Source organism: Bos taurus, chromosome 27, assembly GCF_002263795.3.
Source record: "Bos taurus isolate L1 Dominette 01449 registration number 42190680 breed Hereford chromosome 27, ARS-UCD2.0, whole genome shotgun sequence".
NCBI lineage: Eukaryota > Metazoa > Chordata > Mammalia > Artiodactyla > Bovidae > Bos > Bos taurus.
This window is the reverse complement of record NC_037354.1, coordinates 15552928-15573592: the sequence shown is the minus strand read 5'-3', so window position 1 is coordinate 15573592 and position 20665 is coordinate 15552928. Positions and strand designations below refer to the sequence as shown.

At 42.0% G+C, this 20665-nt stretch overlaps 1 protein-coding gene across 5 annotated transcripts in view; it reads right to left on the bottom strand.

Moving 5' to 3' along the window:
• Positions 1 to 20665, bottom strand: part of SNX25 (sorting nexin 25) — a 91991-nt gene that overhangs the window by 48011 nt on the left and 23315 nt on the right. For all 5 annotated transcript variants that reach the window (XR_009493073.1, XM_024986289.2, XM_024986291.2 and 2 more), the window contains 4 exon segments: positions 19600 to 19684; positions 15998 to 16214; positions 11636 to 11808; positions 9724 to 9910 (listed from right to left, as the gene is read on the bottom strand). Coding sequence is in view for 4 of the 5 variants with exons in the window: in XM_024986289.2 (XP_024842057.2) it covers positions 9724 to 9910; positions 11636 to 11808; positions 15998 to 16214; positions 19600 to 19684 (662 nt within the window). In the remaining variant the exon portion in view is untranslated.

Genomic DNA, 20665 nt, shown 5'->3' with positions numbered 1-20665 from the left:
CTGGTTTTAGTGTCTGCTCCCATCAGCCTGATAAATGGACAGGCAGATTTTACTTTCTCGGTCTGAGCCAATTTTTACTTTCTCTGAAGTTAATGCTCTTTCAAGAAAATGAGAAAATACACAAAGTACGACATTCAAAGTTAACTGCTATTAACATGTGGTATCTTTATAACCCTTTTTCTATGCAAACATGGTTTTCTTTCTGTTTTATAAGATTGAATTTTTGCTATAAATACTGGCTTCAAGCCTCTTTTTAAAATTTATTTATTATTTATTTATTTATTGGGCTGCACAGGTCTTATTTGCAGCATGTGGGATCAACTTCCCTGAGTTGGGATCAAACTCAGGTCCCCTGCATTGGGAGCTGGGAGTCTAAGCTATTGGACCACCAGGGAAGTTCTCTGTAATTTATAAATCTATGGTTCAGTTCAGTTAAGACGCTCAGTCATGTTTGACTCTTTGCGACCCCATGGACTGCAGCATGCCAGGCTTCCCTGTCCATCACCAACTCCTAGAGCTTACTCAAACTCATGTCCATTGAGTAGTGATGCCATCCAACCATCTCATCCTCTGTCACTGCCTTCTCCTCCCGCCTTCAATTTTTCCCAGCATCAAGATCTTTTCCAATCAATCTTTTCTTTGCATCAGGTAGCCAAAGTATTGGAGTTTCAGCTTTAGCATCAGTCCTTCCAATGAATATTCAGGACTGATTTCCTTTAGGACTGACTGGTTTGATCTCTTTGCAGTACAATAGTTACTGTCTCCCAACAGTATTAAATATTCTGTTTCCACACTATTATTACATGGCAATCCACTGTACAGGCGAGCCAAAACTTTTTTAACCGACCCTTATTGTTAGATGTTTTTAATTATCTCAAGCACTTCTCTATTTTAAATAAAATTACAAGAAACATTCTTGGAGAAATCTTTCCTTATATTCCTGATTATTTTCTTAAGATAAATTCTTAATGAATAATGAATCTATTGGAAAGAATCCATATTTTGTGCCCTGTTGTTCAGATTATAAAAGCTGTAACAGAAAGGACATAATCTTTTCAGGAGGTATATTTAATGGTCTTAAGCAGGAAGTACCCAGGAGCCTGGTAGGCTATAGTCCATGGGGTCGCAAAGAGTTGGACATGACTGAGCAATTTCACTTTCTTTTCTTTTCACCCAGAGCTATAGCACAAACAAGGGAAATTTTCAGTTAAGATTCAGGAGTAAGAGGCACTTTTTTCCCCCACTTTTCCAGTGTGCAGAAGGCGGCTGATTCCACAGAGAGTCTAAGGCACGTTTCCCAGTCTTTCCCATTCACAGCACACACAGCGAGTGACAGTATTTGATCAGGACACGGGGTGACCACCATCCCAGCCACCTCGTGCGCCAAGGACACCTTCATCCCTGCACACCCACACACTGTACTTTAGTCACACTAGCTAGAAAGTTCTGCACCAGAGCAGCCTGAGGAATCCAGAGTATATGTAAACACACACACACACACAATTCATGTTATATATACAGAAATAATCTGGAAACGTACATGTCAAGTAGTCATAGTTTTATCTGTCTGCAATAAGTAATTTCTATTTTCTTAATCTTGTTTGTATCTTTTAATCTCCCTAAAATAATGACTATATATTCATTTGCTAGTTCCCAGAGTCTACAGAAATTGCATGTTACAGAAGCAGCCAAAGCTCTGTCATGCTGGCCAGCTGGGGCCTTCGAGTTAACCTCAAGAATGCCAAAGTTTTCCTCTGCTGCCAGTATCTTGTTTCTACTTGTGTTCCTTGTATTTTTATGACATTAATATTGTTATAAAGTATTTACAGATGTATTTATAGCACCACTGCTATATGTTCCATTCCCAAATTCTTACATAAAGCATTTTCATTGAGAATGTCTACCACGTATCACCTCCAGTTGCCTAGTTTTATCTTCTATACCAAAAATGTCCTAATGACTTTTCATACGTTTTGAACCAAGTTTTTCTGCAATAAGACATACTGTGTCACGTCATCGCCTCCATTAATCGTGTTCAAGTCAGGACCTGACAGTGTTCCTCCTCCTCCTGACAACTGTTATTTTTTCAGCTCTTACCGGGAGCCTAGCATGCCCTGCCTTATGTGCCTTATCTCATTTAATTATCACGACACCCCTATGCAATAGGAACTATTTTCTCTGTTTCACAGTTAAGACTGAGGCTCAGCGTGGAAGCGACTTGCCTCCGGCCATGCACTGGGCAAGCAGTAAAGCCACAGTGCAAACCAGGTCAGTGAAGTCCAGGCCTGTCGGACCCTCGAGCCAGTGTTGGCGGCCAGGGTCTGCCTCGATGCTTCATGAGACGCTGACCTCTCATGTTGTTAACCCTCATCTGCCTTTAGAAGAACAGCATTTCTGTCAAGTGCAGGACATAGAAAGATAGGACACGTGTGGCCACGACTTACTCGGTGCAGGGCTGGAGTCAGCCCACCAGTCCTGGGCTGGCTCTGGAGAGCTGGCTGCTGTGTTTCAGAAATTAAGCCCACCATTATTAAAATTAAATTACACAAAGTCATGTATGGATGTGACAGCTGGACTATAAAGAAGGCTGAGCACTGAAGAATTGATGCTTTTGAACTGCGGTGCTGGAGAAGACTCTTGACAAGTCCTTTGGACTGCAAGGAGATCCAACCAGTCCATTCTAAAGGAGATCAGTCGTGAATATTCATTGGAAGGACTGATGCTGAAGCTGAAGCTCTAATACTTTGGCCACCTAATGCGAAGAGCTGACTCATTTGAAAAAACCCTGATGCTGGGAAAGACTGAAGGTGGGAGAAGAAGGGGACACAGAGGATAAGATGGCTGGATGGCATCACCGACTCGATGGACATGAGTTTGGGTAAACTCCGGGTGTTGATGATGGACAGGGAAGCCTGGCATGCTGCAGTCCATGGGGTCGTAGAGTCAGACACGACTGAGCGACTGCACTGACTGAGCTGACCATTTTTTTTAGGATTAAAAGTACTCAAAACTCACTGGTTCCTAATGATTTCATTGATTTCTTATCTCTGCGGGAAGTTCTTTACCCACTGGGTCAGTGTACTGGAAATGCTGCATGAACACGTACTCTGTGGGTCTCCTCCCAGCTCCGCATGTGCTGACATCACACTGGTGGCTTTCCACCGGCATGCTGGCAGTGTGGACACCAGAGGAACCACCAGATGCTGCAAGTCAGGGGTAAGAAAAACCCTACCCCCACAGAAACCAGCTGTTCACAAAGACCAGCAAACCACCTCCACCAGCCTTCACCACTCTTCACTACTCATAAATCACAAGTTCTTTTGTTCCCCCAATCATCTGTAAAAAAAATTTTTGCTTTCATTTTTTGTGCCACACTGCATGGTGTGTGGGATCCTAGCTCCTCCGACCAGGGGTTGAACCCCCTGCAGTGGAAGGGTGGAGTCTTAACCACTGGACGGCAGGGAAGGTCTGTGAGCACCACGATATTTGTCTCTGTTTTGTTTTTTTAAAGAGACAGGCAGTACCCACAGATCTCAACCTACTCTCAAACCCTTCATGTTTAAAGTCCAAGAAGCTCCACCCCTGGCCTCTCTCCATCTGTCTCTCAGTCCTCTCCTCCCGAGACAAAGAGGCTTTTCACGTGATCACAGAGGAGGAGGAACTGGGCAAGTGCAGTGCTGCCCTCCCGTGCCCTTTCCTCTCAGGGGCATGTGTTCCTGCCTCCGGGGCGGCGGCAAGTGGACCACGCCCGCCAGGGATGAACAGGCACAAGGAGAGGGATTCCAGTCCGGCAGTGCTGGGCAGGAAAGAACGTCTAATTTGGAAACTCAGTTTTGGCCAGTGTGCTGCCCACATATGTAAACCACGTTCTCCATGATCCATCAGTAATAAAAGTGACGCTGAGGTCTTCATTTGCCCTATGCCTTTACCCTAAGATGGACCAGATTTCAGGATGGACAGGACCATTGCTATTGCTGTTGTTGTTGTTCATTCGCTCAGTCATGTCTGACTCTTTGCAACGCCATGGACTGCAGCACACCAGGCTTCCCTGTCCTTCACTATCTCCCTGAGTTTGCTCAAACTCATGTCCATCGAGTCAGCTGTATCATCCAACCGTCTCATCCTCTGTCGTCCCCTTCTCCTCCCACCTTCAATCTTTCCCAGCATCAGGGTCTTTTCCAATGAGTCAGCTCTTCACATCAGATGGCCAAAGTATTGGAGCTTCAGCTTCAACATCTGTCCTTCCAATGAGCATTCAGGGTTGATTTCCTTTAGGATTGACTGGTTTGACTTCCATAATGTCCAAGGGACTCTCAAGAGTCTTCTACAGCACCATAGTTTGAAAGCATCAATTCTTCAGCGCTTAGCCTTCTTTATGGTCCAACTCTCACATCCATACATGATTACTGGAAAAACCAAAGCGTTCACTGGATGGACCTGATCATGAGAGCTCCTCAAACCCTAAGATGAAATGCTGCATCCTCGCAGGCCTTGAGGAGCTACCCAGTCTTCACAATGATATTAAGTCTATCTGCAAGCCGTGGTCTAGTGATTACAAACAATAACAATACTAGTACCAGCTAACGATTAGAAATAGGCAGGTCCTGGGCCAAGTGCTTTACATAAACTGACTTGGGGTTCTGTCATTCGTAAAGCAGGGAACACTTACCAGCACCTAACCCAGCACCAGAGCTGCTCCGAACACAAGCATATAATAGATTCTTTACTTTCAGCTACAGCATCACTTCACACCAAAATCCCCCTTCTCATATCACATTTTAATTGCTGCCAACACTTAATCATCTTGCCTCCTAAATAAAAATAACTTGTGCCCTCGGATATGTTTAACTCCCACCTCAGTGCCCTCTGCTATTTCTCAGACACTAGAAGGAATTATATTCTCAAGTCAGTGTACTTTTATTTTTCATAAAACTGAAAGATCTTCTAGACACTTTTCATAGGCAGTCTCACATTTTAATGTGTGTTTAAAAACTAAATTTATATTCATTTATTCTTTTCATAAAGATGTGCCAGGCCTCTGTTTTACAATTTGCATTTCCATCTCCCTGTCCGCCCACACGAGCCTTCCTTAGCGGTTTACACATGCTCACTGATTTCTGATATGCTGCAATGGGTTGTCTTAAGTATGCTCGACTTCTTTTTTTTCTTGTTCCTCTATAACGTGACCCTATTTACTGCTCAAGATTCACATTTTCAGAATCCTGTTCAAAACACTAAACATTCAAATAATTTGAGTTCTTCTACACAGCAGCATGAGATTTTAAGAATTTTATTATTTTTAATATCTTATCTTCATGTGCAGATGTGCCTAAAATGATTCTGAGTTGAAAAATCCAATGCATTATGATAGCCAAAGAAAAAACAGTTAGAAACCCTTTCAGTAACCCATGCTAATGTTAGTCACGAGGTCTTCAGTTAATCCAGTTAGGCCCACTGCCTCTTGCTTTAGTAAAACTGAAAACACCACACCAATCTCAGTATGTGCTAGATAAAAGGTTTCCTTCTCTTCTCTAAGCTAAATAATCTTTAATTTTAACCTTTCATTTATTATTAGAATTTCCTCTCTATTTTTAGGTTCTCCACACTGCTCTCTAAATGAGGGTCAGAAATAAACAAATACAGAACTGAAAAATCTAATAAAGATCAGGCTGGTGGTAAACAAGATTATGGCAGTGACAGGCTGCTCTGATTGACTGTATTACTCCTCGTTTCTCTGGCGGTCTATCATTGTCTTAATAAGAGATAATGGCGCTTCTGATGGTTATCACGTGGGTTATACCCACACCAGGGTCAGTGCCTGCCAAGCCCCACCAACAGTAGAATCATCTCCACGCCGGCAGGCAATCCCACAAGACTGGGGCCGTGTCTCACTGCTGTTCTCTGCCCGCCTGGCTGGCAGGTCACCCAGCTCTACAAATGGGGTGTGAAGTCAGACAGACCCGAGTTCAAATCCCAGCTCTGTTACTGATAAGCTTTGATCCAGGGCAAGTCGCTTTGCTCTCCTCAACCAAGCCATGAGCAACACGAACCTATTGTACACGGTGGTTATAAGGATCAGATGATTATCATAAAGAATCTTGCATTGCGCTGGATATACATTAGATTGTCAACAAATGGTAGCTTAAAACAAAAAGAGCTTTCCTTTCTTGAGCAATTGCTCGGCATCTCCTTAACCCTGGCGAATGTCCAGGCCAGGAAAGCACCTTCCCACTGCCTGTGTGGGAAGCAGTGCCGCTCTGCCTTACTCTAACCCACTGCACTTAGAACTGGGGCAAACACGCCTACCTGCCTATTCCGTGCCCATTCTTTAGTCTTCCCTAGTAATAGAACCCTCCATTTACAACTAAGCTTAAGGGTACCCAGAAAAAGACTACTTGTTTTTGTCTCAGTTGTTTTGACCAACCCAACATAAACAAAAGTGTCACGTAGCAGCTTCTAGAAATATAAAAGACAAGACAATTTAAATTTAAAATTCAAATTTAAAAGACAAGACAATTTAAAACTTAAAAGACACGCAGTGCATGCGTGACCTATGCCACCATCTTTCCTGGCCTCCCTCCCACTTCCTGGGATGGGGATATGACGGCTGGCATCCTAGAGAACATCCTGACCATGAGGCCTCTGGAATACAGGAGGGCAGAGCAGTGAGCTAGGAGGAGCCTGGGTCCTTCTCAAGGACCTGGGTGCTCCAGACTTCTGTGTAAGGAAGAAAACACCCTCTGTTCTGTGACAAGTCGTCATTATTCTGTGGGTTTTCTAATTTTCAGCTGAATCTAAACCTAATATAAGACTGGGCTCCCATGTGGCACTAGTGGTAAAGAGCCTGCCTGCCAATGCAGGAGGCAGAGATGCAGGTTCAATCCCTGGGTCAGGACAATCCCCTGGAGAGGGCATGGCAGCCTACTCCGGTATTCTTGTCTGGAGAATTCCATTGTCAGAGGAGCCTGGCAGGCTACAATCCATAGAGTTGCAAAGAATCGGGCACGACTGAGGAGACTAAGCAAGCATGTACAACATAAGTACAGTATCTCCAAACTGTTCTTGCAGTTACACCAGTGGCTCTTAAGCAGGAACATTTTTGTCCCCAGAGGACACACGGCAATGTCCAGAGACGTTCTGGGCTGTCACAGCTCTGGGGGTGCTGCTGGCATTCGGTGGGTGGATGCCAGGGGTGCTGCTTATGTTCTACACTAAGTTGAACAACCCCCACAACAAAGGATCATCCAGCTCCACGTGTCAGTTTTGCCAAGGCTGACAAACCTCAGGTTAAACACGCACGTCTCTCGGGAAGGTCAGGGGTAAGATGCCCTTTGCTCGTGACAGTAACCCTGGCAGAAGACTGAGGGGCCCGGATCAGTTAGTATCCCCCCTCAGAGTTACCATGCACCTCATACAGTATAAGTCGTTTTCAAAGAATCAGAATAGAATGAATTACATGACAAGACATCTGGCAAAAACTTCAGACTGGCAGCAGGTGAGAGGATATTACATTTAAAAGAGATACCACATTCTTGGGGTCTTAATCACACGTTATGATCCCCTAGGAAGTTGATGCCCGAGTTCCACTTCAGACCAGTTATAACAAAGTTCCCAGGGGTGAAGCCTAGGCATCTGTACTTTCCATGGAGGAGCAAATAATTTTCATTAGAGTAACTTTTCACAAATAACCTTAAGAATTTCAGAAGGCAGACAGCCCTGGATATGCCAGATTCCTGGACCACAACCTGCCTACTTGTTTACAAAAGGTTCCATCGGGGCCTTTCACTTATCCTTTGCTTAATGTTCACTTCGACGCCTGCTTTATCTTCAAAATAAAGGGACGTGCGGTCTTTTCTCTAGGGCTGTGACTGCCGCATTTCACGAGTGGGTGCATCTTAGCTCTGAATGAGACTCTCTGCCTTTCCTTGATGGTGGCCATCACCCCACCAGCCACTCCACCACTGGAATCTAATCAGCTGCCCTTTAACATCCTGCATCAACACGACATTCAGATTACTGGTTCCTGTTTTGTTAGCAGAGCTGTTTACTGCTCCTACTAGAAGACCCAGAAAATTCAAAATATTAACCCAGTCTAGCTCCCATATCCTCAGTTTGACATCTTGGAGGCTAGAGAAGAAGAACGAGGAAGTAGCCTCAAAGAGACAGTGGGATCTCAAGCTGTAATTTTTAAAAGTCTGGTTGATTCTAATATACAGCCAAGGGTGTGCCTGCTGGATGCACTTCTAGCTCTATAATCCTACCATGAAAACATCTCATGCCTACTCAGAAAAAAAGAAAACAAAGTTTTTTTTGTAGTTCTACTGCAGAACTGCAAATAGCACATTCAAGGATTTTTTGCTGTTGTTTGTTTATTTTTAATGCATTCTAGTCTAGCAGAGCTGAGTGACTATTTCCTTTAGAAAATACTCATCTTTCTTCCAGGCTTCCCAAGTTATACAGTGGTAAAGAATCCCCCCGCCAAGCAGGAGATGAGGGTTTGATCCCTGGGTCGGGAAGATCCAAGAGAAAGAAATGGCAACTCATTCCAGTATTCTTGTCTGGGAAATCCCATGGACAGAAGAGCCTGGAGGGCTACAGTCCAAGGGGTCACAAAGAGTCAGACACGACTGAGCGACTAAGCACACACATGTGCATCTTTTTTCAAATATGTATAAAACAAAGATGGCTTTACTTAGTCGAAATAAGATGCAATTCCTGCTTTAGGCAGCCTATCCCAAAATTTTACTGGGGGCAGTTTGAAGACAGGGACCTAAAATGCTAATAAAAGTCAGAGAGCAGAGTCCTCTAACTGTACAGGAAAAACAACGGGACAGTTGAGATTATGACTGAAGAAAGCAGCTCCATTTGTGCTGATGAGCCTCATCAATGTGGGTTTCAGACAGAAGTCTGATAAAAAGCAATTCCGTCTGTCAATACGAGTGGGCAGAGTTGACCCTTGAATAAGAGGGCAATATTTTTTTTTTTATCGGATGAACAATAAGTAGCTAAGTAACAAGATACTTTATGCCGCATCACCGCCTCTTTGAGCAGAAAGATCAATCCCTGCCATCGTAGAGTTGTTCCTGGAGCCTCTCCAGTACAAGAAGCAGAGGGTAAGAACTGGTCCTCAGGTCTGTGCCTCAGATACAGTGAACAGGGACAACCACCCCGAGGATGAAACACACCAGTGCCGCCTCAAGGAGAGCTGCCCAAGATGCCACGATACAGCAAAGCCCACGGAACTCTCCCGGTCACAGGTCAGGGAAGGAGACTGGACCCTCCTATGAAAGAGACTCCTGGGGTGCTATTTCCAATGTGTTTTCTCAAGACAATCAGTCAAGAACCCCTTTATTCCCCAAACTGGGCCTCTGTGTTTTCTAAGAAAAAAGAAAATCAACGCAAATGTTCTACGCTGTAATTTTAAACACACATCAGTTCCTTCCACTGCTTTCCCCAAGGACGCATCTGAGCAGCTACGCAGGTTCTAACAACTGATCGACTTTCTGTTATAACCTAATCATTTGAAAAACATGTACTTTGAACAAATGAACTCCACTACTAAGGGAGAAGCTCGATAAATTTTGTTGTTACTGATTAGGGAGATTTATGGACTTCCTTTATTTCTGCTTCCCTGACAACCACTTTTTTTTTTTTTTTTTTAACCTAACCAGGCAGAGAAGGATAATTAGTAGCATTGTCATGCTATAATTAAAGACCAAATACCTGAGCTGCTTCAGGAACTCAACATCAGAGTTGCTGTTAATGAGCTTGATGAACTCTTCATAGGAAGGCGCGTACGTGTAGGCTCTCTTGTGATGTTCGTTCATGTGCTCCCTGCGCTCCAGCTGGGCGAGCAGCATCTGGTTAATGTAATCCGGGTTACTGAGCAGCTCCACCACCGGTTTCAAGACTGTAGGACAGAGAAGAGAGCAACACTGACAAGGCCTTCTCCTTCAGAGGAGTTGTGTTCATACTTCTACAATTGAAACTGCACGTGGCAAACACTGTGAAACCACCCAAGTGGGCCGCACAAGTGTGCACACACGTGCACACACGCAACACGCACATACACACGGACCCATCCCTCTGGGTCTGCTACCAGCTAAGGCTACAACCAAGTGGTCATTTTAACTAATGAGTTACATGGGAAAGAATGATGAAAGAAAGCCATTTAGAACCCAAGTGGTTAACAAAGCTATCAAAATTAAATACATTCATTCTTTTTTTCCTTTTATTTCCATTATAAGGCTCAACATGCTTCGTCTGCCAAAAGGTTGAAAGTTAACATTCTCCCAACTGGTGAAACAGACCTCAGGGAGGAAGTTGTGAGAAAGCCAATGATACCATGAAAGAGTCATCCTACAAACTTCAGGTTAAAAAGGTCGCCTTCTCTCTATGGTTGGCGGTTATCAGCTAATAGGCAGAGCTGGCTAATCCTGAGATAATAAATGAGACATTAAATCAATGCATCTAAACACAACATTCTTTGAGATTCTGCGGTAGGAAAAGTTTCTCTTTAGATGATATTTTCTTCCATTTTTCTTATCCTAGCTAAGCATTTCCTTGGATACACTTTTTTTCTAATAACCACATTATATTGTGGTACAGCTCCTTTTTTATGTATTCTGAGTCACATATGTTGGTGGTGGTGCTGTGCTTAGTCGTGTCTGACTCTTTGCAACCCCATGGACTGTAGCACGCCAGGCTCTTCTGTCCATGGAATTCTCCGGGCAAGAACACTGCAGTGGGATGCCATTTCCGACTCCAGGGGATCTTCCTGACTTAGAGACTGAACCTCCATCTCTTGCACTTCCTGCATTGGCAGGTAGGTTCTTACCAATGCTCCACCTGTGAAGGCCTAAGTCACATATAGTATTACCAATGAATAGTGCAACAAAGGTATTTTAAATGAATGCATACTAGACCTTGAGTACAATATTCTTTTGTTTACGCATATAATGGATGCTACATTGTGAAGGGGATAAGGACTGGTTGCTGCTGCTGCTGCTGCTAAGTCGCTTCAGTCGTGTCCAACTCTGTGCGACCCCACAGACAGCAGCCCGCCAGGCTCCCCCGTCCCTGGGATTCTCAAGGCAAGAACACTGGAGTGGGTTGCCATTTCCTTCTCCAATGCATGAAAGTGAAGTTGCTCAGTTGTGTCCAACTCTTAGCGACCCCATGGACTGCAGCCTACCAGGCTCCTTTGTCCATGGGATTTTCCAGGCGAAAGTACTGGAGTGGGGTGCCACTGCCTTCTCCGAAGGACTGGTTTTAAATGTCACTTGAAGAAGACGTCACTTGGCCCTATGTGATAAATTTTTTTTTTATATAACATATTGCCAAATACATAGTCCATTTTTTTAAATAATAGATAACCAGTCCTTATCTATTATTTAAAAAAATGGACTATGTATTTGGCAATATGTTATATAAAAAAACTTATCACATAGGGCCAAGTGACGTCTTCTTCAAGTGACATTTACAACTTGATCTTTTGAAAATACTTTAATTCCCATACATCCCACAGTATACAAGCCGGTACAGGTATTATATAAAGTGTTCTCACACTCGTATGGAGCACGTTACTTTGCAGTAAGTATCGCATTAGTAATATCAATTAGTTATGAAAGTCTACCTTTTGTTGTCAGAATTTCTGCAAGCATTATGCGTAAGCTGAGAGACTGGACATTCTTCGAAGGAAGGAGACAGAGCACCAGAACCCGAGAACACGTCTGCAGAAATCTTACTTCATCATTTGAGTTCCTCAAGCAAGAATGCAACACAAAAGGCCTTGGCTGCTCTTCATGTCTGAAAAAATAAATACATGAACAGAGGGAAAAGGAAGGAAAGAAATTTCTAGAAACAATTTGGTCATGTACCATTAGGTTAAAAAAAAACTTCAAATGGGCAACACACTCAGTTTTAACAACTATGTTCACTCTTAGACTATCAATAGTCAATAATTTTTTCAACCACAGATTAATCTGGAAAAATGGGCTTTTGGGATTTCTAACCTTAAGTAGCATGAACGGTTATACAGAACTCCCAAATCGTAGCAACAACTACCCAGAAAGGGGTGAGTGTCTCTTTAATTAGATTTTAAAATCTTCTAGCTCTCTTTTTAAATGTCATCTAGAGTTTCCTTTAAAAAAAAAAAAAATCTAACAAAGCATAAACCAGGGTCACCAGGTCCTGACAGCATCCTTCTGCCAGAGTCCTTACCGCAATTCCTAGTACTTACCTCTCGGTTCTCGTGCCTTGAGTAAGCAAAAGGACGTTAACCTTCCATACATTTCATATGTGCAGTATTACTTAATCTTCCCACCTACATCAAGAAGTGTATATTATCATCGCCATTTTACAGATGAGAATATTAAGGATCTGAATGATCAAGTGAACAGTCCAAAGTCACAGAGGTAATTAATGGTAGAAGTAATTCAAGTTCTGCTCTGACTCGCACATCCCCAACTCTTTAACACAAGCCAGAATTAGAGATTAAGATGAAAAGGAAAAAAAAAATTCAGAGATAAAGAGAAAAATATGTGAAGAAAAGCATTACTTTGTCCCTTAAACAGCATGCCTGGGCTTTGTGAGTAAAAAGAATACACAGACTGTAAAAAGGAGGCTATGAAATTAAAAATGCTATTGATTTAACAGCATAAAAACAATCATTTTTAAATTTCCCTGAAACATGCTAGAACAAGACAGATGGGGCAAAGAAAGAGGAAACAGGCAAGAATTAAGTGTGATCTGGATTGACTTAGAGCAGCCAACAGCATGTTGGCTGGGAAATAAACACAGGCTGAACGGAAAGCTGCCGCCACACAATTGCCCAACAGTCAACCAGAGGATGTGTTGCTTTTATTAATGCAATTTATTATTCTCTTGCCTGACTGTGGCCAATTCAACTGGGTGCCTCCTGGCCGCCACTGTCATTTTGCAGTCAATGGAAATCTGCACCCCAATGGCGATTTCCAGGGCGAAGGCACAGTTTATCTGGGGCAGGTGAGTGCAGAGATAACCACAGAACCTAGATGCATTTCTGCCCAGTCTCATTGTGTGATGTGTAGAAGGTGATGCACAATCAGATATTAGATCCCCAGCATTCACCTCCAAGGCACCACCATCTATATGCAAAACACCAGTGACCTACTGGCACTTTTCCAAATATTCATAATCTCAGAGAACAGTGATAGAGTTCCTTCCTTTAATAAGAATCATCAACTAGACCTTCTAGGCACAGCCCAGACACCAATAAATCTATCCTTGGCACAAGAAAACTGGAGGTCCAAACAGAAGGCACTTCTAAAATGCAATCAAGTCTCTGTTTCTATTATTCTGATGCTTACTCATAATATCTTTATATAATCCACAAAGGCAGTCATTTCGCAAGCTGGTAAATAAATGTCTCAATGAAAAATATATTCTCATGTTGAAATCAGATAATCATAAGAACACTCCATTTCTCTAACCACTTGCTCTTCTCCCAAACCTAAATTCATCAGTCTTCTAACTGGAATAAAACAATGATCTAAAAATACTGTCCTTTATTGAGCCATAATTTAAATACCTTAAAATGAGCTTCCACTGACAATAGTATCCACCAGACAGAACTAGGGAGCGCTTTATGGAGCGGATGCCATAGCCGATCAAGTGCTGCACGGGGCTCAGAACACTCAGAAGGAGAGGTTGAAGCTTCTGAGACTCCAGCGAGGTGACCCTTATAACTTCCTCATCGGTTCACATACCCCCTCCTTACTGGAAGTTACTTTCTCTAAAAACAATGGTTTTCAAAGGGTGGTCTGCAGGCTCCCGTGTGTCCCCCAGACACTGTCAGGGGGTCTGTGAGGTCCAAACCCTATTCACAGCAACGAAATGATTCCACGTGTCTTGCCTGCTCTCACAAGTTGTAGTGGAGCTTCCCAGAGGCAACAGGCTGTGTGGTGACCTTGTCACTCTTGACGGTGAGTGGAAAGCATACTGTGCATTCTTACACTTAAAAAAAAAGTCTTAGTTTAATATCTGATATGATAAATATTGACAGATACGATGAGTGCTGAGCTGGTAAATGTTTAACAACTGGCTCTGCAAAGGGGAGAAAAGCTCCCATTTGGAGCATTTGCCCCATTTCACGGGGTCAGTACTCCCGCCGTGGCCAATTACAAAGTGACAAGTTAGTCCTCACTGACCTCAGGGTTGCTCCTGCGCCAGCACAAGCCAGCCCTGGGACCCGACGGCCGTAACCCACACAGACTAAAGCTCTTTCAGGTCCTCGACAACCTTCAAGAGCACAGGGCTATTCCTATACCAGGAAAACTGAAAACCACTGCTCCACAGTAAATTTTTCAAACTGTGGATTGGGACTCACAAAGAAGAAGATAAAATTTAATCTCAGATGCCATTTTTTAAATGGTAAAGAACAACAAAAAAAAAGAAAATCAAAGTTATCATAAGTAATGAGCATTATTTGATGAAACTGGATCATAATATAAAAAGTATTCCCAACTCTCACAATACTGTTAACCCGCTATATTGTAATACAAAATAAAAAGTTTAACAAAATTTTTTAATGTATCCCCCGTTTTATTTTTAAAATCTGCAAAAAACGTGGACATGTACACACTGCTCTATTTAAAATGGATAACCAACAAGGACTTACTGTATAGCACAGGGAATTCTGCTCAATGTTATGTGGCAGTCTGGATGGGAGGGGAGTTTGGGGGAGAACAGATACATGTATATGCATGGCTGAGTCCCTTTGGTGCCCATCTGAAACTATCACAATACTGTCAATCGGCTATACTCCAATGCAAAATAATCAGTTTAAAAAAAAAAAAGTTTGCAAAAAACACTGGGGGCAGTGAGTGGAAAAGAATAGGCATATGGTGGCCCTGTGGATTCTGGCCTCGTGAACCTAAGCTGGGTGAGCGTGGGGAGAGAGATGACTCCTGGACAGCTGCTGTCTCACGACCCTGCTTAACAGCCAGGAGCCCCCACAACCTCACAGGCAGGGCAGCAAGTACTCGCAGACCAATCCACAAGACAGGGCTTCTTAAGGAAGGAGGAGAGCTACCACCTGCCCGAGGAGGATGCCTCTGCTTCCTCATCCCCTTACATATTTTGCAAATACTTTCTCTTCTCCCCTAAAATAGAGGCAGCGCTGTATCAGTGAGAAGAGGCCCCAGAAACTGCTGGGACCCTGCTCCTACTCCAACTGAGACTGTATCCAGTAGGCAGAAGCCTACTCGCTGCAGTGAGACTGCTCTTTATGGCCAGGTTAGAGGTGCTATGAGTCGTCACGCTCTCACTCAACAAGAGTGAGACAGACGTTTAGGATCCTATCAGCAAACCTAAGGGAATAACGATTTGTTATGAGCACCGAGGTCTTGTTGAAGTCTTCTTCCAAAGGCAGAGTCACCTCTCAGGCACGAACTTTTCCTGGCTAATAGTACAAAAGGCTGACAAGCCTGAGTACTGGCAATTTTCACATGAAAACACCTTCTCTAATCATGGCCTGCATGCTCCAATACGGAGTTCCTTTTAAAAATCAAGTTTTGGGATACTGTGATGCAACAGAGCTCTTAACACAGGACTCACAAAAAGAAACATGAACTTTATTTAAACTTTCTCGAAAACTGAAAACTCACTGACACTCTTCAGAGTGCATAACAACTATATTTAAATGTTCTGTTTCTAGGCACCTTTAACGCTACTAAATAAATTCATGATAGTGCTGGCTCTGTAAAATTAATCTCACTGCTTCAGCTATTTACAAAATCAAACAGGTCTATACAGTGGTTTTCTGGTAAAAAAAATTTTTTTATTTGCTCTATCAGAACATTATAATGATTCCCCACAATGTCAACATTTCCAGCCAAGGACCAAAAAGAGGATGAATATGCTAGAGTTCTGTCTAGACTCTGACCCCTTTTCTCAACAAGGAAAATACTTTAACGTGAGTAAAGGGAGGAGAGGCTGTTCCCACTGTAACAGCTACCTGCCACTCGCCGCCTTCAGGTCACAGAAGTGAGTGAGCAAAGCTCGCACGACATCGTTGCAGACGACTTTGACCATGTCCACGTGGCTCAGCCGGTGGCGCAGCTGCCTGGCGACTTCCCAGAAGTCCTCGGACAGCAGGTGGTAGAGCTGGCCCTCGTCTCTGCTGAGGCTTCCATACCAGGACAGGATGTAGTCTCTGTAGCTGTAGTCAAACACTACCAGGAAGAGAAAGGCCACGCGTCAAACGCGGGCAAGGGCCGCAGACACTGAGAGAGCGCTCCTGCTGTCTGCTGCTACTTAACAGTCGCTTTAAAATATAAAGAGTGGAGAGCAAAACAAGGGAAGACACACTGTTTCCTGAAACCTTTCAAAACGAGGGATTCTTATCTAACTCGAATTTTGGGGGTGTGGAGACCTGAGGTACTAGATTTTCTTGGATAGCCCAATCTTTAAATAGTCTATCTTGGTACCCAACTCCCTGATTGGGTGTTTAATTTCAAATTGCTCTAGATGGGTGGAAATCACAAGGAAGTTGCTTTTTTCTGTTCAACACAAGCAAGAGCTGAACAAAAACATTAAAATTGTTCGAGAGATTGCCATATTAGATGATGGATGCACCATCATAAGAAATTTCAACACAAGCAGAGCATTTAATGGACAAGGATGACATGGAAAAAGTACTTCCTGAGATGGTAAGCTGGGTTACATGACCTCCAGGCTTTCACATCCTTTTATCCTCCTTCTGGGCATCCCAGTGCCAAGCAGCAAGAGCGTGATGACACACACTTTGCCAATAAAAACACTGCTAAGTTCTTCATGCGCAATTCCTTCTCTCTTACTCTTCTATTAAACTAAAAGTTTTCACGCCACGGGATTTTTAGCTAATAACAAATAAATCTGCAAACCGAAGCGTTTGGAAAATAGAAGCATTTTTTTCTTTCATTAAAATTTAATTTCAAATTAAAGCAGGAAATTAAGAGCAATTATAAGAGACTTAATACTTAAAACTAAGATCTTTTCAACATGCTAAAGGATTTATGTGAAGGCCATATTCACCTATATAATATTTCATTACATTTGTTAACCATATTGCATATTCTGATTACTGTAACTCTAAAACACTCCTTTTGATAATACATTTTGGTGAGAAATGGATAAAAACGAATACTGGCAAAAATCTGTACTTAGTAATAAAGGTATGTGCTAGTCACAGGTGTATCTTCTTTCAATAGTTCATCAGCACCCGTCTTCAAACTAAGTATCATAAAAATACAAAAGTACAAAACAAAGACACGATTCTATGTGTTATATAACTACAGACACTCATTCATGCAAGTACAAAAAAACCCAAAATATTTTAAAATATATCATCTGTGTCAATTCAAGGAGACAGAGAAATTCATGATAGTAAAATCATTTTATGTTCTTCATTAAGAAATATGCATGAGTAATGTAACAAACCACAGTAAGAAATGAAAGAACACTTATTCTCACTGCCAAGCAAACAGCTTTTCTTCTAAAGGCGTAACAGCCAACAAAAAATTCAATGCTGTTATGACTTAAGTACATCTATTTTCTAGGACTGCTCTTCAAGAAATAAGCAGGTAAGAGGGGATCACAGAAGATTAGAGAGAATGGAATAACATGATTAGAACTTCAGTTTTAGTTAGATTAATCTGAAAAGACGATTTAGGGTAACAAGAGAGAAATACTAGAGGTGAGGAGACCAGTTTAAAAGCTACCGTTTAGTCTAGAAAATGTTGGAGAAGGAAATGGCAACCCACTCCAGTGTTCTTGCCTGGAGAATCCCAGGGACGGGGAAGCCTGGTGGGCTGCGGTCTCTGGGGTCGCACAGAGTCGGACACGACTGAAGCGACTTAGCAGCAGCAGCAGCAGTCTAGAAAATGTGATGTTAGGTAAATCTCTATCTATAAATGTTCAGAACAAGGAATGACTCCGTCTAAGTAAACAGTACGAGAGAGAGAGCCATTTTCCACCTCTGCCTTCTCCCCGCGGTAACTCAGGCACAGTCTTCCGTGCCCAAGAGGGTAGAGCCCCACAGGTCATAAGTGGTCCATGACCAGAGTCTCTTGGAACAAAGAACAGTCATTCAACCAGGAACTGCCCTAGTGATGATGACAATAACAACAATTCCATTGATCACACAGATGTCCCTCTGTGGTTTGCAAAGTTTTCAAAAATGCAATTAGTAATTACTCTCTGTGTGCAGAAGAAAAGTCATCTTCTGGGAAGATCTGAGGTTGCTAGCTTATGTCACTGGTGCATCTACTGATTTATTCAAGAAAAATGAACACGTATTTCATACCACTGGGTAAAGAGACGTGAACTAGATAAGTGGAGCCTACAGAGAGGGGGAAAGCCATGCTCTTTGAGGTACCAGCTATGCTTCTTTTGTGTCAGCATCTAATCCTTGGACAGTTGGAGTTCTACTGAGCAAACAGCAGGTACTTGATAATTCCTGAATTACATTTCCTGCCCACATTACTGAGATAATTCAGGGCAGTCCAGTGAAAATTGGGCTGCAGATCTAGTGAGATTTAATAGTAAGTCAAAAAGACTTTTAAAAGTCTACCTTCTGCCAGTTTTCCAGGAAATGTAACTTGAGGAGAAAAACTTTTAAGGGTATCTGATATAGAAGAGTAGTTGCCAGTTCTCTCCTAACTTCATACTTAACACTGTGTATTTTCATCTGGAAAACCTCAGACTTTTTTTTTGTATATAATAATCAAAACTGTCAGTTTTTAGAAACTTGATTTTTAAAACATATTTTCAAAACTTTAATTTGATCAAAATATAGTCTCTTTTAAACTTTAATATGTGTAATTACACTTACTCATCCCCATTTCCAGACATATAACACTGTACCCGCCACAGTCCCCTTTCAATCATCTTTAATACAAGTTCCACATCTCTGTCCTTCATTCTTTTGTCAAGGTTGGCCAAGATCCCTTAATTTGGTTAACTGGTTTGTCCATGAGCAAGCCTGAGTGCATTTATTCCCAACACACTTTCTCTACGTATATCTATTAACAAAAGAAAAAAAAAAAGGCCTCCTGACACCTACTTCAAGTAACAGTGAACAACAGATTCTTGCTTCATATCGTGGAAGTACCCCACTAAGCTGGCTAGTTTCATGCGATCTGCAAATTCCTGCTTAATCAATGTTTAGATCCCATTCATTTAACTGAAACATGGATGTATTGGGGGGCTTCCCTGGTGACTCAGTGGTAAAAGAATCTGCCTGCCAATGCAGGAGACATGGGTTTGTTCCCGGGGTCGGGAAGATCCCCAGGAGAAGGGCATGGCAACCCACTCTGGTATTCTTGCCTGGAGAATCCCAGGGACAGAGAAGCCTGGCGGGCTACAGTCCATGGGGCCACAAAGGGTCAGACACAGTTTGCTGACTAAACAACAACTGGATGTATTTACTATGTCTTCAAGTAAAAATTCATGATGAAAAAAATCCAAATGGCATCAAACAGAGAGAGGATAGATAAATTTGCTGGAAATTACTATTTTCCTTTTAGAACATACTGAATTGCTTCCCGTGGTGATTATATACCCTCACTTAATCCTTACCTTCTTTCAGAGCTTTGTCCATATTATGAGAAATGACTACCCTTCTAGACTGAACTGACTCATTTGAGTTTCCATACACAGGACTCTGAAATATAAGAAGAAAAAAAGATACAGATTACTGAATAAATCACATAAATATAAAACCAAAAGTATGAAAAACCATTTAAACAGACGTTAAAATATTGCTTAACAGATTATAAGGTTCTTCTGGAAAAGTAAATACGTGCTTAAGGTTAAGAAATTTTTGAAAAAGAATTAAGGAAGGATTTTCCCTAGCAGATATCAAGACAGTGTGATGCTAGTGTAGAAATAAACAACTGAATGGTAGAAAGTACAAAAACATCTATACAGAAATGCCAATATATGAGAATTAAGAACATAATGAGAAAAATACTTCATATATTAATAACTCCAAACTGATTAAAGAGCTAAATATTTTCTTAACTAAAAATGTATTTAAAGGAAACAAAGGAGATGCTGTGTTTAATCCTGGGATGGAGAAGCCCTCTCCAAAATAAGACACAAAAAGAGTTAAAAAGGAAAAGAAACCTGACAAATACAACTACATAAAACAGGAAATTTCTGTTTGACAAAAGACAACTATAAAATATAACTGACAGACAACACCTGCAAGATGTATAATAAAGGACTATTATTTCATATATACAGAGATCCCGAAACAAGAAAAATAACTCTAAAGAAAAAACCAGGCAAAGAAATTAAAGGAGCAATCATAAAAGATAAACACCAATCAATTTATGAAAAACAAATTGCAACCTCTTTTTTCAATGAGAAATGCAAATAAGTGCAATGAGACACCACCAGACTGACAAAGCAGTGGCAAAGTGTCATCTAACCTAATGTTGGCAAAGACATGTGGGAATGGCCATTTTCATTCATCGTGAGGGGAAACGTCCATTTCTAAAAGCTTTTAAGAAAACAACTGAGAGCATATCAAAATTTAAAAGCACTCTGTTTATTCAGCAATTCTACTTCTAGGAATCCAGCTAAGATAAAATACTTGCACATTTAAAAAAAAAGTACACATACCAAGACTTTCACTGCT